General features: G+C 41.9%; 1 protein-coding gene across 1 annotated transcript in view; it reads left to right on the top strand.

Moving 5' to 3' along the window:
- The first annotated feature begins 191 nt into the window (after positions 1–191).
- MAML2 (mastermind like transcriptional coactivator 2) overlaps positions 192–23823 on the top strand; it is a 370219-nt gene continuing 346587 nt past the window's right edge. Inside the window, exon 1 of the mRNA XM_032295930.1 lies at positions 192–2116. Within this exon, the coding sequence (XP_032151821.1) occupies positions 1604–2116 (513 nt within the window). The 5' untranslated portion in view covers positions 192–1603. The remainder of the gene's footprint in view (positions 2117–23823) is intronic.

A 23823-nucleotide genomic window follows, 5' to 3' on the forward strand; every position in this document is an offset into this window, starting at 1 on the left:
CGTTTAGAGCTGGTGAAATGGTTGTGTAGAGATTGGGGAATTTCCCCAGCCTTCCCCGCTTAACCGAGTCTGAGGCTGAGCTGAGCGAGAAGAGCTGCTGAGATGCGCAGGCTTTGGATTTACCTCTTCAGCCACTGGGAGGCCCTCTGCGTTCCCCTTTCCCCGGTGCCTGGCTGCGATTACTCACTCGCGCAGTGGCACCAGCCTTCCACCAGGGAGCCTCGAACGAGCTCTCCCGCCCTCTCCCCGCCCCCCCCACCCCCATCTGCAGCTTGCTGGCTCTCTCTTTCTCCCTCTCTGTCTCACTCTCTCTCTTTCTCTCCCTCTCCTATCGGAGCACAATGAAAGCCTGTGTATCGCCGTGACTCCAGGCGGGAGCCAGTGTCAGCAAAGCGGCTAACAACAGACGAGAAAGAGAAAGGAAAATACAAGCTACTTTTTTTTTTTTTTTTTTTTCCATCTATAAAGCGGAGCAAATACGAGAGATAGAACCACATTGCTTATTGCGAGTCCAGACCCTCAGATCCACTGGCCGGGGATGGAATGTACAAAAGTGGACAGAAAAGTGGCTGGACATGACTCGGTGCAATTTGCTGGAAGTTTGTAAGTTTGACCATCGTTTGTAAATTACTCTCGGAAGAGTTTGTCTCTCTTGATACTGTATTAGAATAGAGCCGGGGGTGAGGAATAGAAACGTAAGCGGGAAAGAAAAAAATGTGTTGAAGGATCTCTCTCAGTGGCTAGCGACTTAAGATTGCTTTTCATTTAAGGCTAGGAAACCTTAGAGGGAGTGAGGATTTTACCGGTGATTGGATTAGCTGGAGAAAACAGCATGGTCCAAAAGTCCAATTACTGACATTGTGAACAGTTGAAAAGCTGCCTCCCTCTTTTGGGAGAAGACAACATCCTACAGTACCCCAAAGAGGAGAAAACACCGGAGCGGAAGGAAAGGGAAGAAAAATTAAAAGCCAAAAGACAGTCTCCCTTGAATTTTGCACATTTTGAACAGTGACTTAAAAGTCTTCTGAAACAGCACTGTTTTTTATTTTTTATTAAACCTGAGGAAAAGTCAAGGCTGCCGGTTACATAGACATGGTAGAAATGTGTTTCTCTGCAGAAACATCCCCATAAAGAATTGTCCGAAGCAACTAGCTGAGGGGGAGTCCTCTCTATTAATACCTCCGTCAGTTCCCTTTGCTGTGTGTTTGTTTCTCGCTGGACGATCCCTGAATTCTTGATCTAACCCCCAGATCGTGTGTTTACACAGTACCTAGTGGCTCTTGTCAGCTTGGTGGGGGGAAAAATCCACCAACTCTGTCCAACTTCTCCAGAGCTGTCAAATGCAATTAGAGTAAGTTAATCAGGGTTTGTTTCCAACTTATCCTCCCCCCATTTGGTTTCTATTCTTTCTCCCCACCCTCTTTTTACTAACTCCCCTCCCCCACACCTTGTCCACGGCTCCCCCACAACCTCTGAAGACCTCTATTCATGTGGCCCTGAACACTGAGCTCACATTGTCAAAAACAGACTTGGCTGCAATAGCCGGCAGTAGCCTCTTTTCCACCTCACCATCCCAGAGGCAGCAATCATTGTGTCCAGTAAGATGGGGGACACAGCGCCCCCGCAGGCCCCCGCAGGAGGGCTAGGGGGGGCCTCTGGGGCGGGGCTCCTTGGAGGGGGCTCCGTCACCCCGAGAGTGCACAGTGCTATCGTGGAGCGCCTCAGGGCTCGAATCGCTGTCTGCCGCCAACACCACCTAAGCTGTGAAGGACGCTATGAACGAGGTAGGGCTGAGAGCTCAGACCGGGAAAGAGAGAGCACCTTGCAGCTCCTGAGCCTTGTACAGCATGGCCAGGGGGCAAGGAAGGCTGGCAAACACACCAAGGCCACCGCCACTGCTGCCACCACTGCAGCCCCTCCGCCGCCCCCTGCTGCCCCTCCTACGGCCTCCCAAGCAGCAGCAACAGCAGCCCCACCGCCCCCACCAGACTATCACCATCACCACCAGCAGCACCTGCTGAACAGTAGCAATAATGGTGGCAGTAGTGGGATAAACGGAGAGCAGCAGCCACCCGCTTCAACCCCCGGGGACCAGAGGAACTCAGCCCTGATTGCGGTAAGCACCTGGCTTTCTCATGGTTCTGGCTGTGGCCCTGTGGCCTTTTGTGAGGGTAGAGATTGCTTTGGCCTAAGGTAGACCGGATGGCAGTGAAAAAGGCCAAGATGTCATCTGACTACCTCAAAGGCCATTGGGTTTGTTGTTTGGGTGGTTTCACGCGCCTCCTCATCATGTTCTGTTGGTGCTCACACCTGGGTTTTCCTTCACTTGTAGGGTATTCCTTAACTGATAAGAAGCCTGAGTTTTCCTGAGGCTCTCTAGGGTCCACAGCTTGTAAAAGAAGAGGCTACCAGCTGGCAAGAGCTGAGCCTCGGAGGAAGGTTCTATCTCATGGGTCCTCCACCTTTGGCTAGTCAGCTCTGATTAGGCCCCCAGGCCATTTTTCAGCCCCAAAGCTTTAATCAGCCCAGCTGACCTTTATCAAAACCTTTTTCAACTTGCCCCGTTTCCTCTCTCCCTCTTGAAGTGACCCCTTCTTCTTGGCTTAAGAGAACCTAAGTGGTGAGCTGTAACACAGAGCAAATCCTCTGAATGTCCCCTCAGTCACAAACAAAATTTGGGGAAAATATCCCAAAGACAGACAAGGGAGGCACTGTTTTTTTAAGAGGCCTACTCTCTGATTCCTTGTAGACACCCTAACCCCTGAGCCACACCTCCATTCCTTTCCCAAACACTCTAATCCAGTCCCGTAGTTATAGCAGTGGACAGGCACAAAGCAGCTGTTTGCACAGATCATCATCCTAGGTGATGATAATCCCTAGGTGATGATGATTAAGACCTTGTCTTCGGCCATTCCTGGTTGACAGGATATCAAACCCGAAAGTTCCAATTAAGTTTCTGGCTGGAAGTTCTTCCCCAGAGGTGCAGACACACCCCATCCCAGAGGAGCATCCCTTGGATCATTGATTCTCAGTGCCAGTCCCGATCAGGTGGCTGCCTGCTGTGTGCAGGCTTCTCCTGAAGCTGCTGGGCCAGTGGGCTCTGGGTGGAAGGTGGAACCCCGCCCCGTGGCCCTGCAGGCTTCCTCCCTTTTGGAACTCCATGAGGCTTCTGGATTCTCTGTCTGCTCCAGTTTACCCAGGTCAGCCCTAGCAAAAGCAACAGGAAATGGCCATGCAAGCCCCAGAGTACTCAAAAAGCCCAAAGGAGATGGTGCTACTCTGTTTAACTCCTCCTCCAAAGGAGCCTGATAGTGAGCTCTTGGGAGAGGACATCCTCTGGCCAGGTGCACAGGATGACTCTTTCTGGCTTCCCTTAATCCCTGGCCTGTGTCTGTGGTGATGAAGACGCTGGGAATGTCTGGGGAGCAGGATGGTGCTTTTCTCCCCAACCATAAGCATATTTACTTGGGCTACCTAGAAATGAAACTCCTTGTGTCCAGCTCCAGATGAAAAATAACTACCAACAGTTAAAACGTTAAAACTGCACAGGGTTTACAGTTTTACCGTTGAATAGCATCAGCTGGTGGGGTTATATTCGAGCTTCAAAGCCCAATATCCTTTTCCTACCACCTGCTCTATTCCTGTTTCTCCCTGGAATTCCCTAGGAAGCAATGGGAGGTTGTTTTGTGAAAAAAGAGATGTTAGGGTAAAGAGGGGGGTTAAAGAATCGCTCGAATGGAGAGAAGAATGAGGTTTGTATGTATGTGTGTGTCACCAGCATCTGCAGCCAAAAGTATCTAAATGCCTTGATTGTCCCCAGTAAATTTATAATCTGTCTGCAAGTCTCCCAATAATGCGGCTTTGTGCGCTTCACAGTCTCCTGGTAAGTGTTTCTGGGGATGGAGCTGCGAGTGAGGCACCCAGCCCAACCCTGAGTGGAGAAGACTGATCTCTGCCCTCTGCCAAGACTGGAGGGGCTATGAAGAGCCAGAGTGGGCTTCCCTGGTGGCCTTCAGAGCCCAGCCTCTGCAGGAAAGGTGGCATGTCTGCCTGTGGCCTTGTTCTTTGAGCGTCTGCTTTTGTTCAACTTGGAAGTAAGCTGAGGCAGCCTTTTTTTCCTAGGGTGTTTCATGATGGGAAATGAAACCAACTTTAGTGGTCGTTGTAACTTTACAGTAGCAATACTCATGCTGGGAGGGAAGTGTGGGAGCAGTGTCTGGCCCTTCCCAACTGAAAGCTGACTGCTGTAGAAGCCAGAGCTAGCTGCTATGCTACCCCTGGCCTAAGAGGGAATCTGTTTTTTGTCTTCTATCCACCAGCATCTCCTGAGACGTTCCCTTAGAGGAGCTCACTCTCCAGGTGTAGTGATGATGTGGAGAGGTACAGTGTATTTCTAGTAGTTGCTTTTCATTGAAAATATGTGGCATTGCACGGGTTGTTGGAAACTCCCTCTCCATTTTAGCTTCTAAATTTGGCACGTTGTTACTCAGCACCATACTCAGAGATGGTGATGCAAGCTTTGTATTAACCTGATAACATTGTGTCCAAAGGGAGGCCTGGGCATTTGGAAGTGACTCACCAAGCCCATTACATCGGCAGGTCTCACTTTACTTGGGCTGCTCTTACTTTCAGATATGCTATTAATTTAAAAAGGGCCTTTGCGCAGGGTGAGTGTCAGAATTTTTTCTTAATTTTATTGCTGCTGTGTCCATAATCAGATTTATGTGGCTTGGGTGTGTGGAATGTATAACTTTAATAGTTAATTTCTATGCCATAAGTGGCCATAAATGTTCTTTGGAGAAAGGGAGAGAATATTGATTATTTAAAATCAAATATGTGCTGTGTCCTCAGATGAAAGCTTTGTATCCTGCATACCTTCTAGTACAATGACTTGAAGACGGGGTAGTATTTGTTGAATGAAGGTGAAAGGACAACTTCTGTTTGGTGGGATAATGTTGACTTTCATGGGTGTTATACAGCAAGGAATATATAATGTCCGAATCCTTTCAATAGCCTTAAGTTTCAAGAACAATGCAAGAATAACCTCCAAGCCAGTTCTAATTCTGTCCACATTGAGAGCCTAATTCTGCAGCCCTTACTCAGGCCAGTTTCTTCATTTAGCTCAAGTACAAGTTCAGGGGAAGCCCCACTGCTGCGCAGACTGCAGGAACAGGGCCTTTCAGAGGGCCCGGATTATAGGGCTTTGAGCAGATCTGCATTTCTAACCACTTGGAGCAGACTTTAGGCACTAACTCATTTTTTGGTGAAGTATGTTTGAATCTTTGAATGAACTGTGAAACTGAATAATTGCTGGTCTATGGAACAGTAAGGTTTAGAGCTTCTGTGGTACATTATTAATCTTCCCTTTTGCCTGAGACAAGCTCTTTTTCTGTTGCACAGACTGTGTTGCTAGGATGAGTAGATAAGTGGTTCCAAGTCATTTCTGGCTTCAGAGATTATCGTTTCTTTAACATCGTGTGGAGGAAAGAAAGCAGTTCATACAAGGAGCCTGCGTCCCTTGGTTTTTGTGCCCGCTGGATCACCACCTGGGTGACCTAAGAAAAGTCATTTAGCAGTCATCTGTGAAACAGAGAGGACAATCATACTGCCCCAGCTTGTGGAGAGAAGCAAATGAATGTGTTTTTCTGAACAAGCTTTAGAAAAAAGTAAGCACTGCCGAAATGCAATGCTAGTGTTAGTAGTAACAAACTTATTACTAGTAATAAACTTCTAAACAATGAATGATAATACCAGTTTTTCCGGGAGTTAAATGTATACTCTGCTTTCAATTATCTGTTTTAAATGATGAAATAGCTCCTATTGTAAATAGAGGGATTGGCATTTCAAATTTAGTGCTGTCAAGATAAGACTGACATATCCGTATACTTAAGTGTTCCTGAAGGTCCCAGGAAATCCTAGTGCAATCCTGTGAAAGTCTTTGGCGTCTTTGAATGCATAGACTTTACAGGTCTCTGCACCAACCTGGGAAGCTTTGGAAAGATGTGTCCCCTAGAACATCTAAGGAATATTAGAAAAGTTGTTTACCCAAATGCATGGGAAAGTTAAATATTTTGTCAACAATAGTCTAAAATGTTAATTGTTAGCTTAAGAAAGTCAAACAAGTTAAATCATTGCCAGAGTACCCTGGTTATTTTTAACTGATAATAATCAAGTTTCCAATTGACAATTAAAAAGTTGAGAGCGGTAAGTGGGAGGCCAGATCTGGGTGTCTATGGCTATCGATGTGATAAATGTCCTCCCCAGGGCAATGATAGGAGTGTTAACATTATTTATATTTGCAGCCATCATTTCCTTAAAAACTGACCTATTTTTGTTCTGTTTTCCAGAACAAATTAAGGAGAATTCTTAGCTATCTAGGACCTTCCTATAGTTTATTTCAAGTAAATATAATCATAAGACCTCACAAAGGCAAAAGGGTTCAAGTGGAGAGAAGAGTTAGTACAATATTTTACCAAAAATTCACAAAAACCTTTCTTTGACATCAAGGTGCTATTACTATATAAACCAAGATATCTTGCTTGTTTAAGTTAATGTTCGTTTCTAGAAGGCATCTGCTTTCTTTGAAATATTGGTAGATAATGCTCCTCAAATGTTTCTAAATCTTAATGTTTAATAACTTATGACTTCTGTATTGTAAACATTTTTAAATACCAATATGTTTAAATACGGGCTTTCAAATGTTCTTAGACATAGCAATTACATATGACTAAAAGAGTGGCCATAATTAGTTGTTTTTGTTTTGGTTGCTGTTTGTGTTTGTGTTTAGTGCTGTTATTTAATCCAAGAAAGCCTGGAAGGGAATCTGAAAACAGTCATCCAGTTCTGCTACGTGTGGCAGCTAAGGCTTTCTCAATAAATTCTACTGCTTTCTTGTTCTTTAACTCAGACCCTTATATATGTTTATTTTCATAGGCAGAGCAATATTGAGTAAAAACAATTCTAAATTCTTTCTTTTGCATTTTCATGCTAATTTCCGTCACACTCCAGCAGGCTTCCTGGGAGAATAAAGAGAAATACAGCTAAATACATAGTCCCTGTTTACTTACAACCTAATGGAACGCAAGACCACTTCAATAAAGTAACAGCAAAAGTACTAGCCACGTAGAATGGACCAAAACTGATATGGAAAAATCAGGGGAAGAAAGTAACAAATATTTACGGAGTCCTAGAATGAGCAAGGCTTTTTTATTACATATTTTATGTAATGCCTGCAAAATATGTGAGTAATCAACATTTATCCTATTTTACAAATAAGGAAACTGAAGCTTAGAGTTAATGGAATATTTAATGCACAGATTTTATAGTTAGACCCATGTTCAGGTCCCTATATTACACCTACTAGCTGTATGAATATTAGAAAATAATTTTGTTATTTTCTTGGCATCAGTATCTTCATCTGCAACATAAAGCGAAAGATATTTAGCAAAACAGCAGAGTGCCTGATACATAGTAGGTGCTCAAAACATGACAACTGCTAGTAGCTAGTAGCAGAGAGATTCAAATCTAGGCGAGATTACATAGGCGAAGGATAGTTATATGAGAACATGGGTCACCAGCAGGGCCTGGGAAGAGGGAGAAAATACGAAAATGTGGGATTGGGGTTGCTGAGTGCAGGCATGTAAGTTAAGCGTTTGGGGAACAGAGAGCAGAGCCTGACTGAGTGTGGTTGGATGTGAGTAGCAAGGGGGATAAATGAGCTTGATCCACATCCTAGAGGCCCTGGAGGTCTGGTAGGAGCAAATCAGAAGCCCTGGAAAACGGTACAGCAAGGATGGCTCCGAGGAATCAGCAGCTGTGATGCAATAATAATCCTTCATATACTTGAAGACAAGTATTACATTTCCCCTCCAGCAGCCTCTTCCCATAGCGCATTGCCTAAGTGCTCTGTACTACCTATCTTCAAGTCCCTTGAGCTGCTTAATGCCTTGCTATTTACACACTTCTCCCATTCATGGTGAGTTATATACCACATGACATGGCCTTTGACACTAAAAGGAGATAGTTTCAAAGCACACTAGCTAGACGCAGAAGAGGAAGTAAAAGAAGCAGACCAGCTATACCGCTTTTTAGGTTCACTGGGCCCTCCAGTGCAAACAAGAATCGCCCTGTTGGTAAAAGTGTATATACTCTTTTGACGTGTAAATCAATCTTCCCAACAAATGAGTTTGCCTGTATATTAACGTGTAAAAGGTCTTCTCATTATTAAAAAAAAAATCATGAACACAAATTCATGAGAAAGCATTATTATAGATGGTCTGTGCAATGTACTTATTTCCTTGCTTGTAATACGGATGTGTTACAAATATTTTATTTGCCTTAAGGTCCAGTTGGATACCCGTTTCCCCCATTCAGTTCTTTACATGGCAAAGGTCAGGGACCCTAAGGAAAGATGGCAAAGGAGAAAAGCCAATAGCTCCTCCCTCTCTGATTCATGGCATGATGCTTGGATGCTGGCCATAGTGAGTGGGCCATTGACCAGCTTCAGCCTTTGCCTACACATTTGTGAGAAACAGAGGTAAAAGAGCAAAAGCTATTCCACTTCCCTATAGAGGACATAAAGTTCACATATTCTTCACAGGTTGAGGAGAACTAGAGAGCTGGACCCTAGCACAGCCAAATCATTGAAGAAATGGCTGTGAAAATGTGCAAATGACGATATTGACACACGCCACAGCTCTCCACAGGTCTTAATGTTTTTAGCAAAGGTTTTACAGTCTTACATCAAGATTATAGGAATGAGCCCTTTTTAGAGTTTGGGGAAATCATTAATTCAGCAAATTATCTTTGTACAGCTCTTCTGTGCCATGAACTGTGCCAGGAATATGTTGATGAACATTATAATATAGCCTTTGCCCTCTTGAATTTACAGTCTAGAAGGGAGGTGACTGGGGTTAGACATAGAGCTGTGACAGTTGCCTTGTGTAAAGAGGCAAAGAAGTATAGCAGTTAAGAGCCTGAGATCTTAACTCTTAACTCTGAGGTGAGACAACCAGATTTCAAGTCCGCCGTCTACCACTTAGTTGTGTTTTCTTGGGTAGATCAGTTGAACTCTCTTGCTTGAGTTTTCTCAACTGTGAATTGGAGTGATAGTAATAGAACTAACTAGTTAGAGCTATTGATTAATTGAAGCAATTGCCTAGCACCCCATAAAGGTTCAATAAATTTTAGCTGTTACTAATAGTGTGTGAAGTAACATACCTGAATCAGATTCGTAGATTTCCCAGCCCAGAATTCTGTTTCCAGTAATGCATCAGACATTTAGTAGAAGAGCATGGCTTTTCTCTTTAATGTTTACTTAAAATGGTTAGTGAAGAGTGTCATATTATCCAGTTCCCTCAATAGTTGAGTATAGAGACATCACCTAGGATAGATTTACATCTCGCTTGAATGTTAAATAGTGTCCTTCTTGAGAATGGGACCAAGTAATACCTCTTCCAATTCTAGAATTCTGGGACTCCCAATCTAGGAGTTGAATAGAGTGAATGTCCACTTGACTCCTTACTTCTAGAATTCAGTGTGGGTTTCTATTCAGTTACCCAGCAAGTGTGGAGTGTGGGCTTAGTAGGTAAATGAGAAATTAAAACCATCCATTGAGAATTTTGTATCATTGGAACTGAATACAAACTGACCAATTTAATTGAATTATTAATTGAAATTAATGAATAATTCTTAAGTGAATTTGGTCCTAGAGCCCCAAAGGTTTAGAAACTCCCTACTGTGGAGATTTAAATTTATGCTTTTGAAAGCCAGATCCCTGGCTAAAGTTGCTAACTTACTGCATCTGCAAATGAATAGGCAACACAGATTTGCCCTTTCCAACCCTAACCAGGAGTATGTTGAAATTTCCATGCCTTGATGTGGTTCTCACCTCAGAATCTCTTCTTTACTCAGTGCCTCCTCAGTGCGATTTTCCATAAAAACCTGAGAAAGATGTTGCCAGGGGTTAAAGCATTCAAGTTTCAGTAAATGAAGTGACAGCATTAGAAAACAAATAGTCTCTGTTCTTTAGTAGATTATATTGGGCAACTGTGGATTCATTGTCCAAACTCAGAGCAAAGAATATAGTCAAAATTTTTTATCTGTTTTTTTTTTTTTTTTTGCTTATTCCCCATGATATAACCTTAGATTCCTCCCCTTTCTTGATGGTAATAACGCTTAGGAAATGTAGTGTCAAATTTAGTTGGGTCGTTTTGTTGCTTCCTGAGTCATTCTGGCAGATTTGTACGTTAACATGGAATCATTAAGGTACAAATCATTAACGTACATGGAATCATTGCTTTAAAATTCCTCTTTTGTCAGAAATGTGGATGAGTTATATTTGTGATTCTTATCCAGCCCTCTAATAACTCTCACCCACATGAAGCCCAACACCTTAAATTCCTCATTGTACAACAGAATTCTTTTCAGGTTGCTCTCATTGGTTTCAATAGAAAGTTAATTACATGTCTGTTTCTTTTTTTTATTTATTTTTATTATTTATTTTTTACATGCCTGTTTCTAAGAAGATTTAGTTAAGTCAAGTCTGCTATAACTTCTAATAACTTACCAGGAGTCTGTTGGATACACTGTATAATCTCTTAGAGTCCTGGTAACCAGGGTGCAAAGAAGTGGCTTAATTGAATATAGTATGTACTATACTGTGTCATATGTAAAATGCTCATTTCTGGAGGTCTCTGGAATCTAAATTATCTAAAAATAAAAACATTCTCTAGCTAAGCAGCTGAGAAATGAGGGTTTTTGTTGTTGTTGTTGTTGATGTTTCTGTTCAACTAAGTTTCTGATACTTGCTAAACCGGCTAAGGCTTGCATGTTTGATTGCCACACTGCACCACTTAATTTCAGACAGCACAAAGTATGTGCTAGTGTATATCCCATTTGGTTGTTTCGCAGAGGTGTTAAAGTGCAAAGTGCAGGCATGAGAGTAAACAGGAAAGAGGGGCAGTCCTCCTGACAGAAACAACAGAGACAACTGCTTCGTAAAGTTTGAGCCCAAGTCCTGGAGACTTTGCACCAAAGAGAGTTTCCTTTTCTCCCTTAGATTCTTTGCATCTGGATCTGTTTGCAGGCTCAGTCCCCCAGAGAGTGACTCTGAGCTGTCTTTGTGCTAAATTAAACATTAGTTTTCTCCTTGGGAACCTGATCTTCCATAGACTAGGCAACAATATCTTTCTGAGAGAGCTCCCAGCTAAGCATTTCCCTCAGGAAGACACTGGCTCAGGAGCCCTTTCACCACTCTGGTCTGCTTAGCTAGTGTGAGTGGGTGTTGCATGGGAATTGTTTTGTCTAACCAGGTCTAGAAGCCCTTAAAGCGACGACTTGTACTTTAATCCTTGGTACAATGCTGGTGGACCCATGCTGGCTTAGCATAATACATGAAAACAGAGTAGCACCCAGGTCGTGTAAGATTACAGGCACACATGGGAAGGAGTTCTCTTTGCTCACTACCTCCCAAATTCTGCACCCACAGCAATGAAAGAGAGTGAGTTGTAAAACAGAAGCCATCTTATTGCTAGCCTTCTCTCATCTCCTGCCCATCCCCCTGGAGGGCCAGTTCACATTAGTCTAAAAATAGGACACTATTCTGCAATTTATAGAGTTCTATGAACCCTTAGAGAGAAGACAGACCAAATCCTCTTTTCATAGATGAAGAAATTAAAGCTTTTATTTTATTTTTTATATGGAGTCTCACTCTGCTACCCAGGCTGGAGTGCAGTGGCACAATCTTGGCTCACTGCAACCTCTGCCTCTCAGGTTTGCGTGATTCGCCTGCCTCAGCCTCCTAAGTCGCTGAGTTTACAGGCACCTGCCAGCACGGCCAGCTAACTTTTTCTTTTCTTTTTTTTTCTTCTTCTTTTTTTTTTTTTTTTTTGTATTTTTGGTAGAGACAGGGTTTCACCATGTTGGCCAGGATGATCTCAAACTCCTGACCTCAACTGATTGACCCACCTTGACCTCCGAAAATGCTTGGATTACAGGTGTGAGGTAGCCTGTCTGGGCTTAAAGCTCCGTTTTTTTAAAAAAGAGAAAGCCTCCAAGAACCCATAGCGATAGATCTTGAACTAGAACACGAGTTTTCCTGACATCTATTCGAGAGTATAAAAAGTAGTAATTTGATTAAGGATTTTTAATAAACTTAGGAGCACAGTTAGGGGAAATTGGGGATTTTTATTAATATTTTGGTAGTAGGAGGAGCATGGAGTTTAAAGGCTGTGGTAGATTGTCTTGTTTGTTTGCTATTGTTTTGAAACAGGGTCACCTAGCTGGAGTGCAGTGGCACAATCTCTGCTTACTGCAACCTCTGCCTCCTGGGCTTAAGCGATCCTCCCACCCTCAGCTTCCTGAGTAGTTGGGACTACCAGTACATGCCACCACCCTTGGCTAATTTTTGTGTTTTTTGTTGAGACAATGTTTTGCTGTGTTGCCCAGGCTGTTCTTTCTCAAACTCCAGGGCTCAAGGGATCTGCCCACCTCAGCCTCCCAAGGTGCTGGATTCCAGGCATCAGCCACCATGCCTTGTTGGTAGATTGCCTTTTTTTTTTTTTTTGAGATGGAGTTTTGCTCGTTGCCCGGGCTGGAGTGCAGTGGTGCAAATCTCGACTCACGACAACCTCTGCCTTCCAGATTCAAGCCATTCTCCTGCCTCAGCCCCCTGCATAGGGATTACAGGCATGTGCCACCATGCCTGGCTAATTTTGTGTTATTTTTTAGTAGAGACAGAGTTTCACCATGTTAGTCGGGCTGGTCTCAATCCTGACCTCCGGTGATCCGCCCACCTCGGCCTCCCAAAGTGCTGGGATTACAGGCATGAGCCACCGTGCACGGCCAGTAGATGGCTTTTCAAATGATCACAGTGATCCCTTCTCCCCTATATGTCCCTTTGTAATGTAACTTGGCCAATCCTTACATCAAAACGTGGGTGCTCTTTCTACCTTGAATGTCAATTGGCCTCGTGACTTGCATTATTGAATAATATGTGACAGAAATGACATGTGCTACTTCTGAGCATGGCCTTTATCAAGCCCTCTTGGAACACTGACCTGAGACCAATGTGTAAGGAAGCTGGCCTAGCTAATTGAGAGATGAGCATCCACATGCAAAGAACCAAGGTGATCCTGACTCTAATCAGCACCAACTGCCCACATGTGAGTGAAGCCATCTTGCACCCAGCCAGTCTTCCAGCTCAGTGTGACCATGCAAGTGAACCCACGTGAAACCAGCGGAAGAATTGCTCAGCCAATCTGCAGAATAATGAGAAATACTGCATCATTGTTTTAAGTCACTAACTTTTGGGGTGGTTTTTGTAAGTAGCAAAGTAACAGAATCAGAGCTGTAAAATTTTAGTGTGGAAAATTACTCTGTTTCATTAGCTGTGTTACTTTGGACTGGTTACTTAACGTCTTTGAGCCTCATAATTCTGCTTTTCAGGATAATAGTAGCTGTCTCAAAAGGTAGTGAGGATTAAATGAGATAATACAGTTTATGAATGAGCCTGCCATTTTGTCTGGCACATGGCAGAGCTTAACCAACATTAGTTTCCCTGGTTTCTCTTTGTCTCTTCTCAGTGTTTTATAATTCAAGCTCCCTCTTCATCAGTTCACGTCCACTTCACATGCATCAACATTCTCCTAGGGTTCCTCAGATCACATTTTCTCTAGACAATTAATTTTTTCCCTCCTGGATGATACTGTCGTTTCTCCTAACTACCAGATTTCCAGCATTCTTGTTATGCTCCATGGAACATATCTGCCTTCAGTAGTCTACCCTTAAAATAGAAAAGGGTTAACCTCATAAAGATGTCACTCCCCTTGTACTGTTATGCTGCCCTTGGGAGAGTCAAACAGCATAGCAAATATATATGGGCAATGTAATTGCATTCGATCTTCTAGGTCACAGAAGACTTTGTCAGCTGGTACAACAGACGGGGAAAAGTAAGCATATTCGCATCTTTAAGAGCACTGCTTCTAAACTCTGTCACTTTTTTTGATAGGCAATTACTCTAAGAGCCTCATTTTTTCCATCTTACCCTTCATAATAAATAATAAATAAAGGAGTGATATAGTCATACTATATTCTACCTACTTACTATACTTATTAGTAGCAATACTGTGTGAGAGTACTGGTCAGGGAACTGGGTACTGAAGGTCCTACTGCAGACTCTGATACTACCTAGTAGGGCAATTTAGTCACGTCCTTTTACTTCCCTAGTATTTACTTTCCTTCTTGGAAAAACAGTAAGTGGCACTTGGTATGTGGCTTGGATCACTTTTAAGGCCTCTTTTGGTATGACACACTGTGCATAGTTCTCTGATATTTTGCTTTTGTTTCTCCAATTTCAGTCTCTTCTTACATATATTTATTCAGGAAGAATTGAAAGGAGCAGTGACAAAGGTGGGAATGTTTTGTACTAGTGAGGAGGATCCGAAGTAATCCGGGGGACAAGGTCCAGCCATGGCGGGAGGGGGAGAGCCAAGCCGTATTAATTGTTGAAAACCTTTCCTAGAAGTAATGAACAAATCACTCCCTCTCTGGCCATATTTTGAGGGACTCAGGGTTCCAGTTTGGAAACCACATTTTAAGGAATAGAGTTTGATTCATTACATTTATTTTTAGAGGGAGCACTGATTTTTTTCCCCAGGTCTCCCCAATTACACTTGCAATATTTCTGTGGGGTAAAGATTCCCAAGCGAGTACCCCTTGTAAAATAATTACATCAAACATTTTTTTTTAAGTAAAATATTCTGCAGAGCCTGTTACTAAGACATTGACTGGCCTTTAGCTATATACATCAGTCTTCCATCTGCTTGTCTATCTCTTTCTCATATACACATAACAATTGAAAAGTGCAGATTGATGGATGGGATTTTATATGTGTCACCACTTCGTTTTTTAAATATGTGTCTGCTTTAAAGGGGAACTATAAAAGAGAGTCACTGAGCAATTGGCCTGGGGGAGGGGAATTCAATCCACTGCCTCTTTTTTTCTTATCACTAAAACCCTAAGCAGAGAGTATAATCACCTATTTCCCAAGGGCAGCCCTAAGCCCTTAAAACTCAGCTCTGTTTAGGGATTTAATAGAACTGGAAAAAGGAAATGCATGGGATCTGCTCCTGAGAGCAAATTAACAAAGAAAAATTTTCCCAAACAGATATTAAATCTAAAGAATTTCTTCAGTAACACAGTCCCCTCTCTCCCTCCCTATCTTTTGATTCAGCTAGAGCACAGCTCTTCCAATCACTTCTTTATGACTTGTACAATCTTGGGGGGCGGCGCAGGGTGTCTGTGGATCATATCTCAGGCTCCGGGCCAGCCCAGTGCATTTTTTTTTTTTAACAACAATGCAAGATGTAACTAGCATAAAGCCAAAAAGGTCATTTGGTTGTGGTTGCCATTTTATTTTAAAGAGTAGACACACTCAGCTTCATTGTCTGTTAGGTTGGAGCCATAAAGATGGTGACATTTTTTTCATTTACCTCAAAACACCTTAGGGTTTCTTCTGTTAAGATTTTCTGGGCTTTTAGGTGAAAATATCCTGGTGTTATAGAACATGGCTTTTCTTTTTAAAAATATTAAAATAAAGGAAGTCAAGTTGCCTTTCTTTCCCAATAGATTGGGACTTACCTTTGCTTAGAAAATATGCCTTAAGCTCCCATGACACATATAAACACACAGGCACACACACATATGCACTTTGTTCACCATGATTGTTATTATGTTTATTTATTTATTTATTTTTTTTGAGATGGGCTCTCACTCTGTCACCTAGGCTGGAGTGCAGTGACGTGATCTTGGCTCACTGCAACCTCTACCTGCTGGGTTCAAGTGATTCTCCTGCCTCAGCCTGCTTAGTATCTGGGACTATAGGCATGCACCACCACGCCCAGCTAATTTTTGTATTTTCAGTAGAGATGGGATTTTGCCATTTTGACCAGACTAGTCTTAAACTCCTGACCTCAGGTGGTCCACCTGCCTTGGCCTCCCAAAGTACTGGGATTATAGGCATTAGGCACTGTGCCTGGCCTGATTATTTTTAATATGTATGGACAGAAGTTGGTTACATACCTAATTTGTTAAATAAATAAGAATTGAAGAAATACATTCAAGAGTATGGGAAAGGGCAGGGCACAGTTGTTCATGCCTGTAATCCCAGCACTTTGGGAGCCTGAGGAAGGCAGATCACTTGAGATCAGAAGTTCTAAGACCAGCCTGGTCAATGAGGTGAAACCCTATCGCTATTAAAAAATAAATAAATAAATTAGCTGGGCATGGTGGCAGGCACCTGTAATCCTATTGAGGCATGGGAATCACTTAAATCCAGGAGGCAAAGGTTGCAGTGAGCTGAGATTGTGCCACTGCATTCCTGCCTGGGTAACAGAGCAAGACTCTCTCTCAAAAAATAAATAAATAAAAGTGTATGGAAAAGGAGATCAGTCTGAAGAAGTTACTCTAGAAGACAAGCGCCTGCCAATTATAGAAACTAAGGGAAAATTCCATTATATTACAATATTAAGTATGGAGTGACAGGAGACCCCCATCCTGGTCAAGGCTGTAACAAACAGGGTGACCTCGGGGCCAATCATCCCTCCTTTGCTTCTTTATTTCCCCATCAGCAACCCACACGGGTTGGATTCCCTGGCATTTTGCTTGGCCGCAGTATTCTTGTCATACAGGATTCAGCTCAAATATCACCTCCTGGAGAGACCTGCCTGTCTACCCTAACGAGAGCAGACACACATGACTGATCTCCTTCTCTCCCTAAATCTCCCATCATGTTATCTCATTATAGAGGTTTTGTTTTCTTCATAATTTTTATCACTATCTGAATTATTTTGATTCTTTATTTGTGCATTTCCCTTTGTTCCCTACATTCCATTCAATGTAAGCTCTATGAGACCAAGAACCTGGGCAGTTTTATTCACCACAAGTGTCCCAAGGTCTAGTGGTTCCTGGAACACTTTGTATTCACAATAAATATGTGTTGAGTCAATGGCTAGATAAATGGCTTTTCAACTCAAGATAATTTTTAAGACTTTCAGGGAAGGGATAGGAAAGAAAGAAGGAGGAGCATACAGTCGGACTCCAAGGTCTTAATCTCTCGTTTATGCATTTAAAACACACACATGTGTACACACATGCACACACATACACTCAGACATGCATGCACACACACACACAGGCTTAAGTGTGAGTAAAAACAGAGATGCAGTGCTACAACCATTGGAAAAATACAGGGGCTCGATAATCTCTTAAAATTCTTCCTAGGTTTAAATTCTACAGCCCAGTCTCCCATAAGAGGAAAATATTGGTGCAAGGAAAAAGATGATGGAATAGAGTTACAGATGTTGAGTGCCTACTACATGCTGGGTCTTGCTCCAGGCCCTTGAGCCACACAGGAGAGAGTTCTTGTTTAATGGAGCTTACATTTTAATGGGGGAGCAGGGTAGACAGAGAGTAAACAAATAAATAAAGGAACAAGGTGAATTTAACTGGTGATACAATGCACAGCTCTTTGTCCTTACTTCCTATGGCTGATTGGAGATTGATTTGGGTTAATTAAAAGAAAGCAAATCTGAGAAACTCTGTGGAAGGTGATAACCATAAACAAACTTCTGCCCACAGAGCTAGAAGAGGGGTTTCTCTTGCCCGTGGCTGCTCCAAGCCTGGACATCTGCCTGCACAGTGGTCTTTCTGGCCCAGGCTGTATGCTACTTTGGCCAGTCTGTGTGAAATGTTGATTCCTGTGTTTCCAGGGAAGAAGGCGGTCTTGTCAGCATCTTCTGTGCCTTGGAGCTATTGTGATCATTTTGTTAGAAATCATCAAGGTTTGAGAATTAAAGAGAAATTGCTGAAAGGTATTGTTTGTGAAGGAGAATATTGTTCCTCTTTACAGAAACAGAAAAAAAAAATGGTCAGTGTCCCAAGGAGGTACAGGCATAAATCTAAGGAAGATAACTGGCATTTGTAATAGTCATAATAATATCTTATATGTACATGACCTATAGAATCCTCACAGAAACTTTATGCTATCGGTGAAAAAGATGGAGCTATCTGTAGTTTACAATTGTGAAGCAGACTTGGAGAAGTTGAGAAATGACCATAATATCTTACTTTTGAATAGCAAATTTGCAGTTTATGGAGTGTGTTATTTCATTATTTCAGTTTAAACATCATTTCAGTTTATTCTCTGGAGTATTGTTACCCTTGTTTTAGAGACGGGTATGAGACGTTCAAACTTGTCTGTGCTAACTCCACTAGTAAGCATCAGCAAGCCCTTGGGGCTCCTGGACCTGTGCAGGAGGCACAAAGCTGGAAAAGTTGAATCTCTGAACCCCAAATGCATAACTAAATTTGCAACTAAATGGGGATGTTGAATGTCTTCAGCTCCCAGACATACACCCACACATAATTTGAAGCAATGACTCCCCTAGAAAGAATGGCAATCATGAATGGAATGAGGATGTCAGATACCCAGGGCGCACCAAGTCCAGAATAAAGGAGGCTGAAACAAGGGTTTTGTTTTTTCTTATTTAAATTGAATAATTTGTAATAATACAAGGCAAGATGAGAAAACCTTTTAATGCATGAAAGCCCCCACTTTGGTGTCAGTATTTCTGGTGGGTCTAGTCAGCCAGCAGGTCTGAGCAGCGAGGGCTACAAGGTCATTATGAAGAGAAGCTTGATCTTGATTCAAAGAAGCAGACTCTTCTTTGCAACCGAGATTGGTCTGTAAGGTTTTCTCCTTACCATTGCTTATTTCAGAATCAATATCTTAGAGGCAACTTTAGGGAGAGACCTGAGCTCTTTGCTGAGAAATGATTTCGAATCCATTCAGATTCAAGTAGTGAGTAGTTTTGTTAAGCTGATGAATGTTTTCTCACTACCTGGAGAAAATTCGGGGACTCATAATTGATGGGATTTTGCTTCAAGGTGAAAACATGCGTTATTTATTTTTGTATTCCCATGGCCTACAATTGTTTCAGACATCTGTTACACTAGCATTCCATAAATGTGTGTTGAACTACACTGTGGCAAGCATGAATTTTTAAAGGACAGTTCTTTATACTTCTGTGACTGAATGTATTGTGCACCAAATGTGAACTACTGATCTTCAAGGCATCCTTTTTGTTCAACACGTTTTTAAAAAAATCACATTTAATAAGTGTTTATCATGTCAGGCACTCTTCTAAGTGTTTTCTGAGTGTTAACATATCTCTGCAATTATGCTATGAAATAGGCAGTATCTTATTCCCATTTGGCAAATGAGGAAATTGACAAATTAGGTGAAGGAACATGCCCAGATCATGCAACCATAAGTGGTAGAGTCAGAATTTGAATATGGCACGATGATGCCAGGGCCCAGGTTTCTAATCAAGACGTCACACCTCATATAGGAGCAGATAATTACACAGCTATTATCAGACTCAACTCACACATCATCCAGGCCTGAATTTGGAAGCCAAATGCAACAAGACACTTGAAAGTCAATGACAATTAGAACTAACTTGCCATCTAAGCTGCAGATGAAATTCAGAACAGATGCCTAGGGGCCACAGATTACTCTTTGAGACTGTTGCCAGTTGTCTGTTATTCTAAGAGGTAGAAAGTGCTTGAACATGTAGAGACTCTGAGTGGCACATGTTTTGACCCGCATTCCAGGGTAGCTTTCAGTAGCCACCAGGAGGGCTGTCTGGAGTATGCTAAGGCCTTACCTATGCACTGTGGGAAAGAGAACTGCGGTGGTTCATTGTCAACATCTACCCTGCAGGCACTGAGAAGGCAACATGGCTGAGCCGTTTTTGGGATAGATTCTTCAGGGTTCAGGAATCTAAACCTGGAGCATTGTCAATAGAGATTCCTGATGACTTGTTAATTCCCATGAAGGAATGTATCAGGACCTGATTATACTATGAGTGGGCCTCAAATCCATTTATAGAATAAGCTTGGGTTTAAATAAGTTAATTAACTTCATTGTAAGTGCCTTGAAGACAGGTAAGTTCTTCCAAGATGCTGTACTATAGCCTCTTATCTCTGAGCATGCAGGTGAGTTTTCTTTTTTAGCATTTTGTAAAGTGCAGTGCAAACTCAGTTTCATTCCCCCCCAACCTGCAACCAGATTATTCTTCCTAAGGCCCTCTTACCTGGAAATTCTCAAGATACCATTACTGTGGTGAATATTCTAAGGAAAATCCTCTTTGCCTAGAAGCAGCAACAGAAACGTAGAAATGGTTAAAAAAAAATGTCCTAAACTTGTGTGATCACTGGAACTTTCTTTGGGGAATCACATTTTTCTATAAGCTGCCTTAAAAAAAAATTAGCAAATATGTCTGGAGATACTGTATTGAAGCCCCACCCTCGGCACTAGGAATAGAGTAGTAAGTAAGAGAAGCTCCATGGTCTCTTGGAGAGTGGTTTTTTTTAAATCAGTAGCTTCTTTTCATGCTAGAAGATAAATGATCCAGCTGCTTGAGTTTGTGAGTTCCCTAAATTGAATACACAACTTTGTGTGACGGCATATATATGCATTTTTATTTATTTTTTTCTTTTTCATCCCTAAGAGGGGAATATAGCATTTTTAATGTGGACGTATTCCACGGTTTTGTCAGGTTCTCCAAGAGTTCCGAGGGCCAAAGAACCGGAAGCCTAGGCGTGCGGTGATGGGAAGACCCCGCTCATACTAGACACAGTGTGATTCTCCACTCCACACAGAACAGCCAGCTCTAGGACATCTGATATTTCCTTTCTTTATGTGTCTGTTCATTCTAGTTTCAGGAATCTAGTTTCTTCCTGCCTAACGTATTTCCTTTACCTTGGACTTTCATTATCTATTTTGTTATTTATCTAGGCATTTTCTTCTTTTCTAGAAGGCAAGCAGTCCTCAGCAACTAAACTCTTTTCATTCTCTTTGCAGTTCAGTTATTAGCGCGGTCCAACAACTTTTTCACTGGATTTTTAAGTGACCTCTTACCATTTTCAGGCTTCCTCCTCTTTCACCTTGACCTCTGACTCCAAATTTATGTCTCCATGTCATTGTGGGGAACTTGTTGCTGAAAAGGATCAAGCTAAGTTGGAGCTCTGTGTCAGGCTTTTCATAGCAACACTGACTCATTATTAGCGGTGCACTGCAGGCTGCTAGAGTTCATATTTTGGCAGTGGACCATCAAACACCCTATTTTTAAGAGCCTTTAACTTAGTTGTAAACATGTGCTGTGACTGGGAGCTTATTTTCTTTACTCGTATTTACCAAAAGCAATTTAGCTGTTGAAAAGTTGCTATAAGGGAAAACAAAACAAAAGAAAACACCTTGGCTTTCAGGCCCGTTTTTCCACTCATATAACTCAAAACTGTGCGTGATCTTTTAAAAAAATGGCATTTGGTTGCTTAATATGATGATCCAGTCATATTGGTAATTTGAAGGGAAGAAGAAATGGAGCTGCTAGGTCATTTTACTGTGACAAATGTCCATTAAACACATGTGGAGGGAATAGTGTTTGCCACACATATTTATATGATTGGCCAGAACAGAATAGCTCAAAGAAGGCAGTCTAGTACGCTGAGTAAATTGTTTTGCCCTTAAAATCTCCTACGTTTAGAATAAAAACTTTCTATAGACATATTTCCTGCACACTCTAAATTCAGTAGACTCTACGAGTCCCATTAGGAGAACAAATAATATCCCAAACTCCAAGCATCAACTTGTACATGCACTGATGGATTATTGATGTCTGAGGACCTTGAAAAATAATCTACAGAAATATGATAAAGGAAGGAATATCGCAAATATGTCTCTTTCTTTTGTCTCCGGAAGGAATTTAAGCAAGTGTAACAAAACACATAGTAATCTTTTGAAGCAGTTGTGACTTCTGGCCTTAAAGCGGGAGCTTTAGGAGGAATTTCAGTGTTAAAAAGGAGAGACTTGAACTTTGACATCTTTCTCTCGTGATTCAAGATTCTAAAAGTAATGTTCAGCAAATTTTTGTATTCTAGCACAGGAGAAGCATCAGCTTTCCATGAGGGTTTAGCATTTCTTCATACCTTTAGCAATATAAGCGGGCAACTGTGCTCAGAGGTTGGCCACATTTGTGAAGCAGGAAGAATAAAAAGATCTGGAAGTATGCGCGTTTTCAGGGTCACAAGCCCAGTGGGCGGCCATATGCTGTGGAAGTACCTTGGCCTGGAAACCCTCTGACTAAATGATGAGTGTGTCTTTTTTGCACAAATCCTATTTGAAGGCATCTTGCTACAGTCTTGTTTTTACCCCTCAGGTAAAATGTTATCTTCTTCCCTATATGTGAGGCAGATGAGCCCTGAAGTTGTCCAGCATGTGGATTCCACATGTTTTCTCCCGCTCTTCTAAATGGCTGTGCTCTTGAAAACACTCACTTACTTGGTCTTTGTCATGTAATATATTTTCTTATTGCCATGATTCCTGCTCTGGCTTTTCCATCGCTCTCTATTTCAAGTGCTTTCAAAGACAAAAGTGTTCTGGTTGTAGCAGGCATTCATTTGCTACAAATGCTGGCTAGTTTTTCCAAGCATAAGAAATACACAAACACACACACACATACACACACACACACAGACTCCTACATCACACACACACACACACACACACACACACAGACTCCTACATCACAAACTCCTCCTGTTCCCTTCTTCTTATAGTAATAATGAATTGAAGACTTTACATTACATGTATACATCAAATACACTGAATTGAAGACTGTACTTTAATCTGGAAATTGACAAGATAACGCCTCCATACCAGCAGAAGTTGGGTAGAGGAAGAGGGAGAAATACAGTCAACCCCAAAATGGGAATTATCCACTCCACTCCTATTAGATCTACTCAAAGATGAGAGTGGACGTTCTGCCAGAGCCGTTTCCAGAGTCAAAAAAAAAATGTGTCTCTTCCTTGAGTTGCCATGAGGTTGGGTATACCAGAGGGTTAGAGAACAAACTCAAAATTATACTCTAGTCAGCTAAGCAGCGTTGCTTTGGGGCTGTGATGAGTAGTATCATGTCTAATGACTCCCTTACTCCAGTCTCCCAGTGTGTCAGCAGACCACTGATTGTACTTCATTGCTAGGTTTGTTGTAGTGGAATTTGTTAATTGACAGGTGACATAATCCAATCAATATAACACGGAGTTTATTCAACTTCGTTCCATGTTCCCCCTTGTGGAGTTGCAAGTATTTCACAGATATATCCTAACTCATAAAACCCCTTTGGTGGGAAAAGTATCATTCGAGTTGTATCTAGTTTGCACGTCTCTTATCTTTCTGGCCAACATGGCAAGTTTACTGTAGCTTCCGCAAGATGAGTCAGTAATTCTCATCAATGAATGTTCTTTCCTGATTTTTTGAATGAGGTACTACTCTAGGTACTTTGCCAAATTCAGAAAGATCTCAACCAGTTCCTTCTGAGGGTTGGCCTTCAGAATATATGGATTGTGGTATGCACATTGGTATCCTAGAGCTTGTTGCCATAAAAAATTATCAGATTGTTTAGTTTTATGGGTTATGATAGTTCCTCTATCCTAGAATTTAAGTTTTTGAGAAATTAAAATAGAATCAAAATCAATTTAATGTCAGCAGGAGGATTTTTCCTAAAGGTTCACAAAAATGTCTCCTCTCTGCTTTGGGGGAGATGAATATTCCTCCTCCACATAACCATAACATCACATCTGGGCCCTACTGTAGCTATATCTGTGCATAAGTAATTCAATGAGTAGCAAAGAAAAAGAGGCCATAGCAAAACATAAAAATACCTCTTATGTTTCAAAAGCTTCTAGGAGAGAGAAGAGTTT

This window comes from Sapajus apella, unplaced genomic scaffold (assembly GCF_009761245.1).
Source record: "Sapajus apella isolate SASKATOON/1434 unplaced genomic scaffold, GSC_monkey_1.0 scaffold34, whole genome shotgun sequence".
Classification (NCBI taxonomy): Eukaryota; Metazoa; Chordata; class Mammalia; order Primates; family Cebidae; genus Sapajus; species Sapajus apella.